We start from the raw sequence: 20,770 nt of genomic DNA, 5'->3' as shown, positions 1-20,770 counted from the left end.
AACTGCCAAAAAAGCACAAACCGAGTACAGACAAGGGCAGCACAAAAACCAAAACCCTCTTTTATATTCACCAGAATAGTTTCTTTCAAGAAGAGTGGTGAGTGAATTTTGAGAACGGAAGGAAATTACATCACTCCGCATTTGCTTTTATGGTGCACTTAGTTAACACATGGAAACTTTCTAAAATTGTGAACTTTCAAATCTTTTTTTTTTTGTCTAAAGCCTCTTACCTTGTGAGCAGTCTTCTCCGATGTATCCCTCATCGCAGACACACTGACCGTTCACGCAGTGCCCCTTGTCCTGGCAGTTATTGATGCAGCTCAGCATTGCACAGCTTTCTCCTTCATATCCGATCTCACACATGCATCTTCCGTCGACGCAACGCCCCCTGCTGTTGCAGTTATCTGGACAGGTGACCACGGAGCAGTCGTCTCCTGAATAGCCTTCGTGACAAATGCACTCTCCATCCACACAGTAACCGCGGGTCAGGCAGTCGTTGGGACAAGCTCTCTGACTGCAGTCTTCTCCTGCAAACCCTTCGTCACAGACACACTGACCATTGATGCACCGGCCACGATTCCTACAGTTGTTGGGGCAGCTCAGTTCACTGCAGTCCTCACCAGTGAAGCCTGCGTGGCATAAACAACGCCCCTCGGTGCACTCTCCACGGCCGTAGCAGTTTGAAGGGCATGTGCGGATGCTGCAGTCCTCACCGGCGAAGCCTTCCTCGCATACACATTGACCATTGAGACAGCGCCCCCTGTGCAAGCAGCTGTTTGGACAGGACAGCTCGGAGCAATCGTCTCCCTGGAAGCCGACATCACACGCACACTGTCCATTTATGCACTGGCCTCTGTTGTTACAGTTGTTCAGACATGCCAACTGGCTACAGTCTTCACCCTGATACCCTGTGTCGCAGATGCACATCCCACTGAAGCAGGTTCCTCTACCGTTACAGTCATTCAGGCAGGTGAGCTGACTGCAGTCTTCTCCACTGTAGCCAGCTGTGCAGACGCACTGGCCATCGACACAGAAACCATTACCGTGGCAGTTGTTGGGACAGATACGCTCTCCGCAGTCTTCCCCGGTGAATCCCTCATCGCAGTAGCAAGTTCCATTCAGACAGCGTCCACGGTCGTAGCAGTCTTTGGGGCAGATAAGCTCAGAGCAGTCAAAGCCAGTCCATGGTTCATCACACACACAGTCTCCGTCATCACAGCGCCCACGGCCTAGGCAGTTATTGAGGCACTTGCTCTGAGAACAATCTTCGCCAAAGAAACCATCCGTACAGACGCAAACACCACCTACGCACTGGCCGTGCATGCTGCAGTCCACAGAGCAGGCCTCAATTGAGCAGTCTTCTCCAGCGAAGCCTTTAAAGCACTTGCACTTTCCATCCACACAGTGGCCTCGGTCCTGGCAGTTCTTTGGGCACTCGGGTTCAGTGCAGTTGGGTCCCTTCCAGCCAGGCTCGCATATGCAGCCACAGGTTTCAGCACTGAAGTTTCCATGACCATTACAGTAAGGTTTTGTTCCCACTTCACCTTTAAAAAAAATGCAGCATAACAATGACAAATGCAGTCAGCTTGAAAATTTCATCATCTACAGCAATAGTTTGACATTTGGAGAAAGCATGCTTTTTTTACTTTCTTGTTGAGAGTTGGCAGTGAAGAAAGACTTTTCTGTATGCTATGAAGAGCCAACAGATGCATAAGTGAATGTGTATTTCCTAAAATGCCAAACTATTCCGGCTTATTTTAGCAGCTACTGTTTTCTTGCTTTCATTGGTACTGATACAACTTTATGTAATCCCTCACTGATCCAAAAAATAACAAAAAAACATGCAAAGTTAATAGATGAGCTGGTGTCCTCTACTGTACAGCTAAAATTACACCCCCACATTAAATTCCAAAGAACTCTCAGCAGATGAATGGAACAGATGTGACTCATGAACGAGCCTTGTGGGGTTACAAAGCACTTTTCATTGCAGAGTCTGATAAATAAAGGATTGTTTTACTTTGCTGGCTCAAACAGGTGACTGACACAGCGTGATGGAAAAATTACACCTACCTTTGACCTGAGCACTGCAGCAGGCCCCTTCACTGTGGCACTGATCCCTCAAAGCTGAAACTTCTCCCTCAAGCATCTCAAGCCGGCTCATGAGGGCTTTTAGACCGGGCAAGTGGTCGGTGCAACCGCAGGCCTGCCGAGGTATGTTGATGCGGTGAGTGAAGACAATCTGGCTCTCCCCATCGAGCGTGTGCTCGGTCATGTGATGGCCTGAGGAGACTGGAGCATCTTTGGGATGAAGGTGTGTACTTTCTGTAGCGTCTAGGTCCACTGAGCACAAGGAACTGCCAGGAACATTAATGTTATAGACGTGGTTGAAAACCACAGGATGATCTGCACTCGGGAGGGTTATGTTATGATCTTCAGGGGATGCCAAAGTCTGTCGTCGATGCCGTAGGATTTTTTTCACAAGCCCAGCATTTGATAAGATGAGGCAAGTGATTAGGAGAAGGCAGCCCAGAAGGCCTTGTGTACCCATGTTAGATGTATAGCGCCGTATTAGTGAAATAAATATCCGTGTGAACCTCAGACAAAAAGCTCGATCCTGGTTAACGGTGAATGTTCTGGAAAGACAGACAGATACATTGTTACAGCAATTTAGTATTTAATGCTTTGTGGCACAATTAATATATATATGAGAAAACACCTGAAGAACCAGCAATGAGGTTCCAAGAAAACATCAGTTTTCTTGAAAAAAGGATTGAGATGAAATGTTAATGAATGAAAAGCCATCCACAACATTCAATACCTCGCAACTACAGCAAGTCTTTTAAAGCAGTTTTTCATAATGCCTGTCTTTCATAACAATCAACTGTACAGGCGAATAGGGTTTGGTGATTTGGTGTAAGTTCACTACATGTGACTAGTTTAGTCTTGTTTAGAGAAAGAAAGAAGCTTGAGAGATGGAAATCAGTGCAACATGAACATTTAGGATATGACACAGTTATTGTTTGGACTGTTTTTTCAGCTGGTGTTAAACAGTCAAAATAAATATCCAATAAATGTAGTAAGTTGATTCTGAAAACATTTTTGATAATCTTGTACATAGTTTGCATAATAAATAGGGAAAGGTATTTTTCATTAAAGCCCTGCTTTATAAAATAAACCCTATTATAAATAATCCACAGGTGTCCTGGTACATCAACTTGCTCCACGCTGTTTGTGTATATGTAAAAAATCTGCTGTTTTACTCAAAAAATGATAATCCCAATTCTCGAGTGTCCACATAAAATGAGGTAAAAAAGTGTGAAAACATACTCATCTCATTCACAGCACTATTTGCCCAAATTCATTAGCTGGACACCAACAACACTCTAATTCGTGGGAGTAAAATGACAAGCTTCTTCCTCAGCGCGGGAAAGCCCTCTTGGATTACACAGTGATGAGTTTCCAAATGATCTAAGTATGCATGAGATACTGAAAATCAATAGTAAGGCCCTGGAAAAAATTCGTCCTTTATGGAGTTTTATGATATATCAAAGCTGTGTTATTGTTGCTTAACTGCATTTGCAGGCTTTAGATTTTAAATTCCTTTGCTCATCAGTCAATAATCACTGCATTCACAAATAGCCAGCAAATCAAGTCATCCAGATAGGCCCTCAGGTTCACATGCTTGTCTGCTGGCACACCTGGGAGGCAGCAAACAATACCTCTTTAAAGAAGCTGCATTTCTGGCAGCACAGGAGGATTTTGTCCAGACTCTTTGATTGGTAGCCACCTGCACATGCAAACCAGTGAAAAATTACTTCCAAAAATGCAGTTATGGACTTAAAAAGACATGTGGTGCACCTGGATTTATGTTCTCTCGAGAGTTTCTGGAAACTGTTTATTGACACAATGATCAGCTATCGCATAACGGAAAGTATCTTCAGAAAAGCTTCAGCTGAGCTTTTGCTGGATCTCAGGGTTGCCATGACTGCACATTCATATATTTATGACCAAGAAGTATTTTTTCCTTTGAGACACAAAATCAAAACACCTGTGGCTGATCCTCATCCTCTTAAAGCAACACAAGAAAGCCTAGATATACATACAACTACTTGCAGTAACACAAAAAACATACATTTTATTTTGAATAGTGAGACCTATACCAAGAACAAAATCTGCCTCACAATTTTTTAAGAAAAATCTAACAGTGGGTTACAGTAAAATATATAACCACTGGATTACCTTGACTCAAGATGCCATCTGAGCTCAGAAAAATTATAGTTCCTTGTTATTGCACATCAAGCGGTTCACTGTTAATGTGCGTGTTAACTTTGAGAGTAAAATATGAATATATTTCTTCTAAAATATGATGGACTCGCTACAGGTTGTGCTGAATCTTCCTGTAAGGAAGCACAAAGATTTTATATTTGGGGAAAATCAATAAAATAGAATAGGCTGGTAAAGGAATCAAGAGTTGTTGGCTTTAGCCAAGCAGTTTTTGAAACAGTAAAAACAGTTTGAATATAGTTTGCAGTGATAGCTGAATGTTTCCTTTGTTTTTTATTGTTATACTTGGATGACAGCAGCATGGTCATCTCTAAATCACAATGATCGCATGCAATACAAAGGCTGTAAAACTGTTGCTGCTTCAGAGATATAGGTTTGAAGGTAAGGCTTTTTCATCTGTCCTTTTTTCTTTCCTTTATCTTGACCACCTTTGACCTGACTTGGCTTTTGTCCCACACCCCCTGCCAGCATTTTCACTGTCCTTCATCTTACCTGTTTAAACGCCCATATAAAACCCAGCTTAAGTTTCACGAGGCTCTCACACATCTGGTGAGCGGCAGGATAAAGGTAGGTTACGATTAGAGTTGTAAATCTGAAATCTTGGTCTTACAATGTGTTTGCGATCTACTTCTTGAAACTTTTACAACACATATCACTTGTAATTTACAGTCTGGCAAAAAAAATTAATCTTCTTGATAATGCCCACAGGTAGCTCACCATCACTATCATAAATGTACAATATGGACTTTTTGAAATAATAGGCAATGGAATTCAACATATTTTTAAGAAAATACTGCCTGGTAACACTTTTTCATTGAAAGACTAATTGAAGTTAATTAGGTTCATTAATTAATTGTTTTGATTCATTTCTTCTGACTGGGCGCACTTTTCCATGCTGTATAGAGCAGAAAAAACATTCTAAAAGTAAGAGGTGCAAGCAAGGCACGCAGTGCTTGTGTAGTGAGATCTAAAACAGACATCAATTAAAATGTCAAAGTTAAAGTGATCCTTCTCCTTTCATCTCAAACAACATTCTGTCGTTAAAGTTTCTGGCCTGTTTGCATTCATCCATCATATAGCTACATTTGGCAATAGTCTCTGGAAGCAGGATTAACTCCGCTTGTGTCCAATTCCACAGGAATCTGTAGTGCACCTCAGTTTTTGCAAAGGTCTTTTTTCCATTATCAATCTCTTGAGCTTGTCAAGTTGGGGAATAACACCTTTTTCTGGTTGATACGCATGTGCATTGCTAGTCCGCCATCTGTCTCTAATGGGAAATTAATGGGAGCATAGTAGACAAGCTCTGACATCAGCTAGCATCAGTGGGCTATGCTGTAGTAGAAGTAGCATTAGAAATGACTTAGTGACTGACTTGGCCAATATGTATATATAATATATAGAAGAGTTAGAATGCAATGTGAAATGTTTTTAATAACTCCATCAACACGTTAACCAGAAATGCCTTGGTAATGGAGAAGGGAACTCTTGCTTGAACAGATGGAAGCTCCACTAGCATTTTGAAATTAGCATCTATGAGAAAAGTTTAACCAACAGTGTTCCTCATACACCACCTTTGTTTTTCATTAATATTTTAAATTATTAATTAAATTAATGAAATTAATTGTTAATTGTTCATTAATTTTTACTAACCTGTTTGTTTGTTTGTTTGTTTTTACATTAAAAAATATTTAATATACTTTTTTTTTTAAAAATCAAGCTGTAAATCTGTGTTTGAGCTCATTAGCAGGTGTTTATTTACAAATACATGATCCTCACAGGATCCTTTCGATTGTTGATTAAACAAAAATATAAATTATTCAACATAAGCTCAACCTAAAGCTTCTAAAGCAGTTACATTAATCAATATAACATTGCTAAAAAACACAATTTTCTGCAAAGTATTTTATTTTAAAAAATGTATGTACAGTTTACCACTAATATAGTTTTACATGTAGTGAGGTGTTTTCATTGTGTTTTATTGTTACTTTTACTGAAGGAATGGTTCTAAAAAATTCTACAGCACTAATAGTAAATAGTCGTTTTTTAGCCAGGAAAGATTGCAGAAAACGTGCAGCAAGCTGCAGGAGGCAGCTGTGAAAGTGTAAAAAGCTCTGCATGTCACCCGTATATCAGTAATTGTAAATTATGTGTACATTACACATCACACTAACTTAAATTTTACATTTTAAACTTCAGACTTGAAATAACTTCAAAGGCTTTTTAAAAAGATAACTGGCAGCATATTTTTTCTTTTTTGTAACTTTTCAAAACCAGCGGAAACTTTGTTTATATAAATGTGATCTGATGTTTTTGCAAAGTTAAACTACTGAGAACGGTAGTGCTTACAGTACAAAGCCAAGAACACATCATTCAGAGAAGCCCTGGGGTTGACCAAGGACATCTCCTTTGACTATGGGACATGGGAAGACAATTTAGAGAAAATTGAAATAAATATAACCTGTTCACTAAGCTATAATCCAGTTCCCGTAGCTTTAGTATTCTTTCCCCATGCTGGCAGCAAAAAGGGAACTTTCCCACGTGGAAAAGAGAAACTGGGAATGTTGGCCCTGGGCTGATCACATCTGTTTTGCCTAGTCAAACTGAAAAAAAGGCACTGAGGTTCTCGTCTTATGTCCATATAATAGCTCAACCTTTGGCGAGACCAAAAGTGCTACTGCATGCAGATTTAATGCTAAACACAAGCATCCATTAATAGATTGTATGTGTAGCAAGTCTGGACACACTCCGTATGGAAAACATTTGTGGTTGACAGCATTATCTCAGGATTCAGCCAGTGGTCAACAATAAACGTGTGGATCAATCTGTTCATCTGTGATATATTAACATTTCTATTTTTCCATGCATTACAAAGTACAAAGCCCGATTCTTGACAACATCAGAAACAGCTGGAAATCATCTCAGGAAAGGTAATTAGAGTAGTTAATGTAGCTGATACAGTAAGAGAAATAGCAGCACCTCATTAGCAGATTACAAAGTTTCCCACTGCAGCATGGCAGATATTATCCCGTGGGACTTTAAGAGTACCAAAAAGCAGTTTCACTGTGTCTGGAGGTGAGCCTGAATAGAATGCAGACTTTCAGCAATTTCAGTAGCAATTACTGTGTCTCTGCAAAAATAAACATTTTTTTAAAAGTAATTTTTTTGATTTTGCATGCTCTTAAATTCAAACGTGTGTTATGTTATATATGTTAATAAATGGAGGAAATACTATGCAAGTGTCTAAATGTGTCCTTTTAAATTAGTTAATCTGCTGTGAGTGAGTGAAGCGTGGGCATTTTACTGTTGTGCATGTTACCAGCAGATATTTCCTCCATGAACAGAAACAAGGAAAGAAGGAAAGACTTTCATTAAACCCAGTTCACTACACTCGCTAACCTTCAACTGCTCGAATGAATTCTGAAACTTGAAGAAAAAAAAATTGAAACAGGACCCAAAACATAATTTACATAAACTAAAGAAGCATGAGTTATGACCCCTGACTCTGTGTGTCAAGGTCATGTAGAGGGAACCAGTGTCATATGAGCCCTCTGGGAGCTCCGGCTATTAAACCAGCTGTCCCTTTGACACGGACACCTTTCTCACTCGGCTGCACACAATCATCCCAGGACACACGGCACATAGCAGACAGAGGTATGTGTGTGTGCCTTCTAGGTATGAGCTGAAGTAGCGTGGGTGAGGGGGATAAAACTGCACATCAGAGGAACTGAACGATTATAATCTCATTCAGCTGAAATATTCATTTCTGCTGAATGTGGACTGGAGCTGGTGATTCAAACCCACCACACAAAGGATGAAACAGAAGTTAAAACCACTGACTTTGACTTAAATTTCAATTAAGCATAGCTAATGGACTGAGTGGTTGAGGGATGTAATTTTTTCATTTCTCTTTACCCATGCTGGCAACGTCACTAGCATCGCCTATTTTTCCTTTCATTTAATCTCAGTGGTGGAAAAATGATGCACGATGAAGTCTGAACTGCATTGCCCAGAGTAATATGATGAATCATCAGGCTGCAAAACCTCACCAGACACAGGGATATTTGTGCATTTTTTTGGCCCCGTGCAGAAACACACACACACACAGATGGACAGCTGTTATTTTTATATTTTCTCCCAGTACTGATCTACAACCTGACAACATTTTTTGCAAGGGTCTCTTTTTGGCACAAAGTGCGCTGGCCTTTCTACCGAGGCGATCAAAGCCTGGGATAACTCTTCCACATGTTCACTCCCACAGCAGTCAGTCATCACCGCTGCTCCCAGCACTGGCTGCTGTGTGAGTCTGACAGAGGAAGAAGTTGCAGTATACACCAAGAATGCACTTCCAATAAATAATAATTGTGCCTTTTGGTTCTGTAGTATGCTTCACTAGTGCAAGTTGACTACTTTCACTTAAAAACAAAAGGAAATGAGAAAACTGACCTTTGCTGCACGAACTCAAATAACTGTTTACTCAGAGAAATTCATAAATAGATCTTCTTACCTCTGTTTTTTTGTCACAAGCCCCCACAGGTAACATGAGGCGCTCCTCCGAGTCTTCACAAATTTAGTGAAGCCAAGAAAAAAGATGATGCTTCGCTCTGTTGTGTCACTGCTCCGTCATACAGCCTCTCCAGCAAGGTGGCAGCTCTGTCAGTCCAGCTCTTTATCCTCCCTCACAGTTCACAGCTCAGGCTGGGGTTCAGCTGAAAGAGGGAGTAAGTGAAAAGCGGGAGACAAGGAGTGAGAAAGAGAGAGAGAGAGAGGGTGAGAGAGAGAGAGAGAAAGAGTGGGAGGAAATGTCTTTTAAAGTGTGAGGAGTGTTTAGGTCAGACTCCCATTGCTTTAAACTCGAGCCCTTAAATAGTCGTTTTCTCCCTCCCTTCACAGCCCCGTCTTCCCTCCCTCTGCTGCGACTGATGGATACAAGGGCTGGTCTGCTTCCTTTAAATGAGATGCCACTGTAGCCGGGAGTCATGACAGAGTGAGCGGTGCTTGTGGTTGTGTAGGGAAATTAGAGGGGAAAGCCAGGCAATAAGACGAAAGTGAAGGAAGACTGTAGACAGCAGACAGACATTTGCTTTCAACTAGATTCACTTTGCAATAATGATTTATGATTTTCTCCTACATGATTAAGGCTGCAAAAATAAATCCCAATCTTTTCTCAGCATGCTCAAACTGTCATTTCATGTTACCCCTCCATCGTCAATCTCCACTTTCCATGCTTCACTCTAATCCTCCTTGAAATACAAATCTTTCTCCAGCTCTGTTAGAGTATTTGCACAACCACAGATGAGAAAAATCAGCAAAATACACGATTACTGATTAAATACTTTCGGTATCTATCCAATTATATAATAAAGGTGATGGATAAAAGTCAAAATGAAACAGTGGAGGAAATCTCTTAAAGGAAGTGTTTTGGTACCATACAAATATTTCTCATATGAAGACATTCATTTAACACATTTAACTGAACAGATGAGAAACAAACGTGTTAATGGAATTCATGACATCTTGTATCTTGCAGTCACCACAGACAGGAATGCAATAACTGCAAGACTATATAAATATATAAATATAATATAAACTATATAAAGACTAAATAACTGAAGCCCAGGGAGAGAAAAAGCAATGTGCCAGCATATGGAAGCAGCCTCCACAGTTTAATCTTAATATGATTAGATGAGGATAAGGGAAGAATCAGCTTAAATCTTTTAAGTGAGTCTGTGGGACTGTTAAGATATACAGTTTGCAGTCTGTTGTGAATGGAACCTTTGAATGATAATTTTCTCAGTTTCTACATTCTGTGAAGACGTGACAGAAATGGGTTACATCATACAAAGACTAAATTATTTAAAGGTTTTATTAGCAGCATGGCTGTAGGGATAGCTCACTGATACATTAGTCATGTCAGTCCAAAACAAAATATTGTATCTCAGTGATTATTGCTTCTGCTATTATTCCTACTCTAAACACCTCCACTATTGAGACTAGAGATTCTTTGACTTTCTATCAAACAGTTATGCTTTGGCAGCATCATTGTTTCACTATATGCCTGTCTATTTAGAAATGTTGAAGGCTTCATTTTAAAAATTGTCATACTATAAAGAGCTACTCTGTGTATTAAACTGGCACAGATATAGTCTACACCAGCGGTCCCCAACCGGTATCAGTCCATGAGTCGTTTGGTAATGGGCCGCGAGAGTTGAGGCACGGGTGTGAAATTTATGGTTTTTATGGTTTTTATCATTATTTTTTTTAAATTATTTTTCATTTACTCAGTTTCCCTGGGTCTTTTCCCGTGTGTTATGTATAAATCTTCTTTTTTTGGTACTAGTACTGGTTTTATTTTGTTGTATTTATCCGCGACACTTTAAAGGCCAGTCCATGAAACTATTGTCGGACATAAACCAGTCCGTGGTGCAAAAAAGTTTGGGGATCACTGGTCTACACAACACTAAGCGGCAATCAGAAGTCGGTCTCTGCTGTTTGAAAAGGCACTTGAGGTCAGTGAGCTTTGAAATATATCTGTGCACAGTCAAGATAACACATCTTTTAAATCCTACAAAGTGTATAAGAAAATGGTACTTAGGCTTGACCTTTGTAAACACTTTCCTATTGTCTTCACTCATTAGCACCCATTATAGAATTTTTTTTTCATTTTTCATTGTGAGTTTCAGAAAGACGTATCCGTAGGCTGCACAATTCATTTAAAATTTTAGCCACAATCACAGTTTTGCCTTCCCACAATGAAAAGGCCGTATCCAAGCAATATCTGAAATAGCCAGTGCAATCATATTCCACTTGTCCAATAAACACAGTGAGTAATAAGAACTCACTGGTAAAACCTGTGCTGTAGGAAACACATTGCGGCAAAGAGGCATCTCACAGGTGTTGAGTGCTTTGCTACGATTTTTTATTCACGTCCATCATGTAGGCACAATTAAAAGAGTGAAAGACTCTATTTTCCTGTAAGAAGACACACTTAACCTAGGTGAATGAGCACAAACTCATTTACAGGGATGCAACACACTATAAAAATGAAAACAGTGCTTTAGGTTTGGTGCAAGAACATGTTGTTGACAATATAATGCAAAACTGTCAGAATCAGCCAGGTTCACCACAAAGGCAGTGTCGTCTGCATATTTGAGAAGTGTCATATTCTCCATGTTACAGGTTATATCGTTTGTGTAAATAGAGAATTAAAAAACCACAAAACTGAATTTGCTTGATTTCAGTTGATGAATGATAAATGGACTGATTCTTATATAGCGCTTTTCTACTCTCCCAGAGTACTCAAAGCGCTGTATACAACATGCCACGTTCACCCAATCACACAAGCACTTTCTTCCAAGCTTTCTAACATTCATACACAGATGGATGCATCAGAGAGCAACTTGGGGTTAGTGCCTTGCCCAAGGATACTTGGCATGCAGACTGGAGGAGCCAGGATCGAACCACAAACCTTCCAATCAGTAAATGACCTCTTCTACCTCCTGAGCTACAGCAAAGGAAGTAAATAGTTGATTGCACAATATCTGAGCAACAGAGATTAACATCTCTACCTTTTTTCCAACCTTTTTTTTGTCTCTTGCCTGTCTTGACATAGACATTGTCATACTATTTCACTTATAATGCAATAGCTGAAGTAACACAAAAAGAAATGAATAAATACACAGATTAAAGATTCACATGAACAAGAGGAGCCTGTAGAGATTCTATGCAGGGGTTCTTGTAAAAGCAAAATGTGTTCGGCACCACCATGCATTCAGATCGCAAATCTGATTGCAAAGCTGCCAGACTGGATGGGATTTTAAAAAGGGGAAAAAGGGGAAAAACACTGTCTGCTACTGCTCACAGGATACCAGTTCTTTGCCAGCCTCTACATGCTAGCAAGAAGCTAGTCATGAATAACCCAAAGCTGTGTTAAAGCCGAGTTTCTGCCAATCCCAGACCAGCAGACATTGTGATATTCAACGGGTAACAAATGAGCTTGAAGGTTTGAAGCATTGTAGCCTCAATTTTACCCACAATTCAGTCCCCAAACTCATCCTTGAGTCATTGAGTCACCTCAAGACGTTTTATTGTGATCCTACAAATAAAAAAAATGAAAAAGCAAAATTTTGCAGATAAATTTTATATAACTTATATTTAAAAAGCATTTACTAAATCATAATTTTATTATGTACATGAACAAGCAGAGAAAAAAAACTTTAATATGAAGGATGGTAGAGTCTGTTGATCCAGGTTCACCTCATCTTCTTTGTTACTGTGTTTAAATGAGATACTAGATACTCATAATGATGTACAATAACATTCGGATAAAGCAGCAAGTCCTTATCAAAAGTTGTTTTTTTCATTGTGACTCAACATAGCTGCTTTTTCATGTATACATGAATTGTTGATTTGTGAGGCTTTTTTTGCTTTTCTTACACCAGTGCAACACTATTACGGCTCCATATGGTGCTTCCATTTCTGAACAAAATGTTGAATGTGATTTGAAACAGACGTCTGCATTCTCCAAGCAAAACAAAACAAAATCCAGTCAGTAAAGGTATCTCTGGCTTTGTTGCTGAGAAGAAAAGGGAACCTCAGAGGGTTCAGTTAATGGACTAAAACCATAAACTCGGATTATTACAATGGCACAACAGTGCTAAGTAGATTTGTCACTTTTCATTGCAGGACAGTCAAGTCTGACAAGGAAAAACATGTCTGGACTTCAAGATCCTGTGATGTAAGGAAATATTTACATGTTCAACAGGAAGTTCAAATATATGCTGAAGAGAGTCCACTCACAGCCTGAGGAGAAACTCAATAAATCTATCAACATTCATAAAATTAAATCTTCTCCCAAGCACAAGAAGGCTCCAGGGATTTGGTCTGAAGGAGAACCGTGCAGATGGACAAAATGTCTGTGGAATGAAGTAAATAGTTGACACTGTGGTCCCCTTTAATTTAAGACTGCACATGTGTTTCACATGTTCTACACACTGCAATACGGCCCATTTGGTTCAGGCACAAACCATTTAACGTTTGGAAGCCACTGCTACGGAAACTATAAACAAATGTCAGTTATGATTGCAACTGAAGAATGTCTGCCACCAATGGATCAAAACAGTTAAACAACCATGTCTCCGACTTCCAAGACGCCAACACAACAGCTCTGTGAGGCTGTACTTAGGACTTAATGTCAATGTCAGCAGGCCAACACGTAATAACAATAATGCTCGTAATAACAATGCAAGGATGCTAATGTTTAGCAGGCACGTAAAGTTCATCATTTCAGGTTATCATGTTAACAGTTGCTTACTCAAAGCATATTTGACTCTTTTTTACTAGCTTAGCCTAAATCAGTTAAAAATAGGCCAAGATATCATCAAATGCGTTCATCCTCACAGTAACAATTATGGTTTATCAGTACCAAATTTCATATTTGTTCTCTCAGAACCACAAATGGGAACCTCATGGTGGCACAAAGAGAAAGGTCAGGAACCACAGTCACTAAATCACCCACTGAGGTCCAACCACAGCTGTTTATTGCAATGCTTCCAAAGGTTTTTCAGTCTGGACTAACCAACTGACGGACAAGAGAACTGTCACCACAACAGCCACACCTACACAGCTTTAAATTATGCACGGCCATAACAACTCACAACATCATCACTTTGGTCGAATTATAGTATGGACAACACTAAGAACATGCTCTGAGGGTTGAGTAAATGTTCAGAATTCAGCTTAAAATTAAGGTTAAAAAAACAAATGAACAACAACTTACATGCACAGAAAGCATCCTGTGATTACTGGCTGAAGTACATAAAAACACTGGTTCAATGACAGAACAATAATCTGGTGCGATTTTGATTAATGATATAATTTCTTTAAGCAAAAAATCTAAAACTATACAGGTTTCAGCTTCTCAGTTCAACTCTGATAAGATTAAATAATTTTTGTTTTGGCATTGGTGGATTTTTACATTTTTACGAGCTCTTCTGATTAGCAAAAGCTGTCAGTCCTTAAATGTGAATTAGCCACATTTGCTGTGTGGCAGTAACGTATTATCATTGTGTGCTTTGTGTGTGGTCTCTGACAAAACACACATGTGACTTTCTTTAGTATTATCAGCCGAAGAGTTAATTATAAAGATAATAATAACAATTACTATCTGGCTTTAGCTCATTAAATTTACAGTTCCTTTATTTCTACTAGCATTACAAGATATGACTGGATGGGATTCTTTTGTGTATTATTATCTCTTCTTCAAATGACATGTTTTTTTCCTGCTTTAAGAACTCACCAAAGACTGAACATTCATTGTACTGACACGCTGCTTGGTCCAGTTCTCTGTAATCTAAACAATGAAACTGGCATAAAGAGAAGCAAAATGTTTCTAGTCCCACCTTAAGACAGAGATGCAATCATGGAGCTCAGTCTTAACTTGGAAAATGTAAAGATAAAACTACGCATGTCGCAAAATGGACAACAAAGCAAATAAATGGTTACAGAGTCACACTTCAAAACTGAAAGTGGACAAAATAATGCCATGATTAATTAAGTACTTTTTATTTATGCATTTATGCAGTGCAGTAGAAGGGCAGCATTTTCTTGATTTTACTAGCTAGCCTTAAACTCAGGCCAGTCACGCTACCAGTAAAGTTCAGCCAGAACCCCTACAGTCAGGGTCTGATTCACCACTGACTAAGATTATGAGCTGTCCTCATTAGTGGTTCTTTCTAATTGCCTTGTTCCACTTTTGGAATATTGTTTATGCTGGATACCTTTGCTAATAAGGACACTATCATTTCAAAGTATAGACCAACCAAGAACAGACTTAGTCTCTTGACCTGACAAAGCCCCACATGTATATTTACCTCTGGAGAGGCTATAAAATATTGAAATTCAAATACTCTGGGCCTGCAAGTGGAATAATAAACAGCAAACAGTGCAAACAGTGAAATAAACAGCTCAGACTGACACTAACTCTGAACATCCTGTGGCATTGTGGGCTTGAGATGTCTGTGGTCTCATCTTTTGGTCTTCCGCTGTCTTGGTGGCCTTTTCTCTGTTTTTCTATATTATCAGGTCTTCTTGTCTGAGGCTTCTTTATGGAACAAAATAATCTAGAACATTTTATACTCTTTGTGATTCAGATTGTTGCCAGTTTCAGTGTTTATGCTCTCGTAAAAAATGTTATGAAGTTAAAGTCTAATATTCTGCTGAGCCGTATCTGTTTATCTATACATCGGATTGGAAGGTTTTTTCCAGAAGTGGTCACCAGATTTATAATCAACAAACTGTCAGTAACTTGTAAACATAGTGACATAGGGAAGCTTAGTCTTTGATGACCTCATTAGTTTTATGGTCCGCTATAACTCTTACAGCCCAGTGACATTTGCAGGAAACGTTTAATAAGCTCCATCTGCCATCGATTTATTTCATGACAACAGCTGGTTCATTCATGGCTAATATCAGAAGAATGACTTAGGAATTTCTAAGGTGAAATAATGGCAGTTTGCTGCTTGTAACAGCAGATGAACTGCAGGAAAAGTAAATGCTGTTGGTTTGCAGCTCTAAAATGATGTGTCTAAACACATAAAAACTGTTTAATATTTGCATCAGGTCGAAATAATTAACACTGATGACAAGAGTGACAAGCCTCCATAAAAGATCCGTCCTCATGTGGGCACTGGATTCTCTACCAGCCATGTGCAGACAGTGAGCAGACCAGAGGTGTCAAAGCTCACATAAACATGAACTAATATGGCTCTGAAGGCATTACTAACCTCTCTTAGGTCACTCCTGAGGCTTGCCAGAACATCTGCTGAGAGCAGCTTTAACTGACACTAAACTGACAGGCTGGATGGAGATCACCTCCCTTTGTCGTCTCATTGTAATAGCTCTAATGAGCTTATGCTCTTCACAGATTAGAGGATCTGCAGGCCCAGACATTAGCGTAGTTGAAGGATTAATGACACGGGTCATTGATATGTACTGAATGTAGCAGCTGTGTTTGTCTGTGTGGAGCTGGTGCTTAATCAACCTCAGGGTCTGATAGGCTTACTGAGATCGGTGACCAGTCAGTCATCACTGCAGTTGTTGCAGTTGTGATGAAATTACTAATCAATCCGTTTTCATCAAAGCTGCATTATTATTTCAGAGTGATGCACAGTATCGATCCTGGGGCTGAGCTACAGGAAACTACAAGAAAAAACATAAAACAGCAGATACATATGTACATGTATGTAGCATTTGTTACTCTGTCAAAAGAAATTAACTGTCAGCATGTCATGTATTGTTATGTACAAAAGTTATATTACATGACATCACACATGGTTTTTGTTGGGTTTTGGTCGTTATCTTAACTTAATCATTATTCTTTCTTGTGGTTCTCATGTCCATATTTTCCTTGATACTACGTCTCTCCTTCATTTACGACAGGATTGATGTTGCTCAGCAGGTAGAGCATGTCATCTCCTCAATGGAAGGTTGGTGGTTTGAGTCCTGGCATGCCAACAAACTCTTGGGCAAGATACCAAACCCTGAAGTGCTTATTGAAGTGAAACAAAGTGCTTTGAATGAATCAAGTAGTGCTTACCACTTTTCTTTGTCTCTGTGCTGTGATTAAGGTTTTCGGTCTTCTGCCTTTCTCGTCCCTCTGATTCCATAATTGTTTCCACTGGTGTCTGTTTTCTGTCCCTTTCTGACTGTTTGATCTGCCCTGTGTTTGATTGTCCTCACCGGAGGCCCCTAAAACACGGTCCCTGTGTATGTGTGTGTGTGTGTGCATGTGCGTGTAGGTGTGTGCGTGTGTGTGTGTGTGTTTATAAGTTTGTGTGTGGTCTTGTCCCTTATCAGTTGTCAGATTAGCTGTTTGTTCTCCATGTGTCTACCTCTCTTGCCTCTTTGTTTACTTGTGGATTCCATTATCAGTCAATTATTGATCACTTTTTGTTGTTTAACCTGTTTTGTGTTTGTGGAGCTAGTTCAGCCCAAGTATGTTGTAAATATACCTATGTGTGCTTAGATGTATGTACTGTATGTATTCCTATTGTTTAGCAATGTGACAATAACAATTTCTTATTATTCAAAAATAGTAGCATCCTCTCCCTCAAGTGTGGTGCATACAGGGAGTGCAGAATTATTAGGCAAATGAGTATTTTGTCCACATCATCCTCTTCATGCATGTTGTCTTACTCCAAGCTGTATAGGCTCGAAAGCCTACTACCAATTAAGCATATTAGGTGATGTGCATCTCTGTAATGAGAAGGGGTGTGGTCTAATGACATCAACACCTTATATCAGGTGTGCATAATTATTAGGCAACTTCCTTTCCTTTGGCAAAATGGGTCAAAAGAAGGACTTGACAGGCTCAGAAAAGTCAAAAATAGTGAGATATCTCGCAGAGGGATGCAGCAGTCTTAAAATTGCAAAGCTTCTGAAGCGTGATCATCGAACAATCAAGCGTTTCATTCAAAATAGTCAACAGGGTCCCAAGAAGCGTGTGGAAAAACCAAGGCGCAAAATAACTGCCCATGAACTGAGAAAAGTCAAGCGTGCAGCTGCCAAGATGCCACTTACCATATTTCAGAGCTGCAACATCACTGGAGTGCCCAAAAGCACAAGGTGTGCAATACTCAGAGACATGGCCAAGGTAAGAAAGGCTGAAAGACGACCACCACTGAACAAGACACACAAGCTGAAACGTCAAGACTGGGCCAAGAAATATCTCAAGACTGATTTTTCTAAGGTTTTATGGACTGATGAAATGAGAGTGAGTCTTGATGGGCCAGATGGATGGGCCCGTGGCTGGATTGGTAAAGGGCAGAGAGCTCCAGTCCGACTCAGACGCCAGCAAGGTGGAGGTGGAGTACTGGTTTGGGCTGGTATCATCAAAGATGAGCTTGTGGGGCCTTTTCGGGTTGAGGATGGAGTCAAGCTCAACTCCCAGTCCTACTGCCAGTTTCTGGAAGACACCTTCTTCAAGCAGTGGTACAGGAAGAAGTCTGCATCCTTCAAGAAAAACATGATTTTCATGCAGGACAATGCTCCATCACACGCGTCCAAGTACTCCACAGCGTGGCTGGCAAGAAAGGGTATAAAAGAAGAAAAACTAATGACATGGCCTCCTTGTTCACCTGATCTGAACCCCATTGAGAACCTGTGGTCCATCATCAAATGTGAGATTTACAAGGAGGGAAAACAGTACACCTCTCTGAACAGTGTCTGGGAGGCTGTGGTTGCTGCTGCACGCAATGTTGATGGTGAACAGATCAAAACACTGACAGAATCCATGGATGGCAGGCTTTTGAGTGTCCTTGCAAAGAAAGGTGGCTATATTGGTCGCTGATTTGTTTTTGTTTTGTTTTTGAATGTCAGAAATGTATATTTGTGAATGTGGAGATGTTATATTGGTTTCACTGGTAAAAATAAATAATTGAAATGGGTATATATTTGTTTTTTGTTAAGTTACCTAATAATTATGCACAGTAATAGTCACCTGCACACACAGATATCCCCCTAAAATAGCTAAAACTAAAAACAAACTAAAAACTACTTCCAAAAACATTCAGCTTTGATATTAATGAGTTTTTTGGGTTCATTGAGAACATGGTTGTTGTTCAATAATAAAATTATTCCTCAAAAATACAACTTGCCTAATAATTCTGCACTCCCTGTATGTTCTCCAGCTGTTGCTGTAAAAATGGCATCTGTGTAGTGCCCAAAATGTCTCACCAGCTGTCTGCACTTGTTCTCTATTAAGCCCACTGTGAAGATCACAAGTGAACAGTTCCAAACACAGCCTAAGAGTCCGGCCCAGTGCGCTGAGCTAAACCGCAGCATGCCATCATGTTCACAATGCTACAAAACTACTCTGACGCTTAGCAGCGACATGTCTGAACAAAATTTCATGGCAATCCATCCAATATCTTTGAGTCCCAGGAGTCATGGCACCACTAATAAAAACATATCTAATCATACCAAATAATAAGTCTCAATTCAAATAGTCACTTATGACATCTACTCCAATAAAACTACAGAGGAATACGCATCTGCCGTTGCAGTCGACATCACCCGATTTCACTTCACTTTCATGTTTTGATCAGTTTAGCTTCCTGAGTTAATGGTTTTACTGAGTTATTGTTATTAAAGGAAAGAAAATATCTGCCAATTAAAACAGACAAAGAAGTACATGACATGCACCGACTGCATTAGGAATGTCTATTGTCACTGCTGCATGCCTCAGTGATCTCGGTGCTGTAAAGTTGAGATGTTCGGGGTTTATTAACCACAAAAAGAGATTTCTGAAAGCCACGAAGAAAATTGAGCAGCAGATATCATCATCCTCTGAGAAATTTAAAATGAAGTCATTACCGTAGGCTGCCGTTGCCATGATTGCTTTACTATAAATAACTTAATAATTCAAACAGTGACAAAGCACTGAATATCATTGCTTCTCTTTGATGTATTTTTCTGAAAATCAGCATGGATTATTCCAAACATTTACACAGCATTATTGTCATATTAACAGTGAAGCCTGCCAACTCAAGAAGACAGTGGAAATGTGATTTTTCTTTCCATTAATAAATCTTCTTAGGATTTGAGAACAAGCAACGCACATTGTCCCAAAACATCAACCAAAGTCCCAGCTGACAAATATCATCCAGTATGAAGCTGTAAATGTGTGAATTCTGATATCATGTTACGCGCTTATGCCAAGACTACTGGCAGAATCTATTGGTGTTTATGTTAGTGTACTAAACTGTAATCCTCTCCAGAGTGTCGATGACATTCATGCCAGCTGCAGTCCTGCTAAGGCTCTGTTTTCTGTTTAAAATACTTGTTTGGCACAGCAGAGCTTCCAACTTTTAAACAACCTACTGGACCAAAGTAATGTCCGCTTGCCCCCCCTTATCACAGCCTTTATTTATCCTTCAGTCGGAGGAGGTAAATTAATCTGAAAAGCTTATCAGGACAAGCTGTGCAGATGTTTTATTTAACTTACCTTTTCCTAATTTGTCTAAAGCTCATACTTTGTGAAACCCTCTTTCCACCACTGCTTTAAAATACATACAAGCGAGCTACAGCCAGCTGCTCCAGGGGTTTTCCACTGTGCGTAGTTCCGCATGTTTGACATATCACTTCTTTTTTTTTTAACGTCGGATGCCCTTCCTAATGCAATCCCAAAGACACTTGTGTGTAAAATCAGATATTCACTTTATCTTAAAGAGAACAGAAGCATGGAGAGTCCACAGGCCATGCCAAAAAATGTTCAGATAGGATGCTTAGACACAACGTTTGCGATTTCTTATTCTTACAATATTCTATCTACAAAAAAAAATACAGATGCTGTAACTTGTGTAAGGCAAAGAAAAACTTTCAAGGCAAAAAAAAGTGAAAGTGAAGCTTTCAGTCACTTGATAATGACTCCCGCTTCATCATAAGCTGTATATTCAGAATTGTTTAGCTAAAGTTTCTAAGGATTCTGAAC

General features: G+C 39.6%; 1 protein-coding gene across 5 annotated transcripts in view; it reads right to left on the bottom strand.

Moving 5' to 3' along the window:
* Positions 1-9,199, bottom strand: part of tnca (tenascin Ca) — a 34,779-nt gene extending 25,580 nt beyond the window's left edge. Inside the window, exons 1-3 of one of the 5 annotated variants that reach the window (XM_013274034.3) lie at positions 8,789-9,199; positions 2,071-2,633; positions 231-1,544 (exon numbers count right to left, since the gene is read on the bottom strand). In XM_013274034.3, coding sequence (XP_013129488.1) covers positions 231-1,544; positions 2,071-2,548 — 1,792 coding nt within the window. In that variant the 5' untranslated portion in view covers positions 2,549-2,633; positions 8,789-9,199. The remainder of the gene's footprint in view (positions 1-230; positions 1,545-2,070; positions 2,634-8,788) is intronic. The other 4 variants (XM_013274035.3, XM_013274036.3, XM_003449610.5 and 1 more) reach the window with 4 other exon arrangements.
* Between the last annotated feature and the right edge of the window lie 11,571 nt (positions 9,200-20,770).

This window comes from Oreochromis niloticus, linkage group LG7 (genome assembly GCF_001858045.2).
Source record: "Oreochromis niloticus isolate F11D_XX linkage group LG7, O_niloticus_UMD_NMBU, whole genome shotgun sequence".
Classification (NCBI taxonomy): domain Eukaryota; kingdom Metazoa; phylum Chordata; class Actinopteri; order Cichliformes; family Cichlidae; genus Oreochromis; species Oreochromis niloticus.
This window is presented reverse-complemented; position numbering and strand designations above follow the sequence as displayed.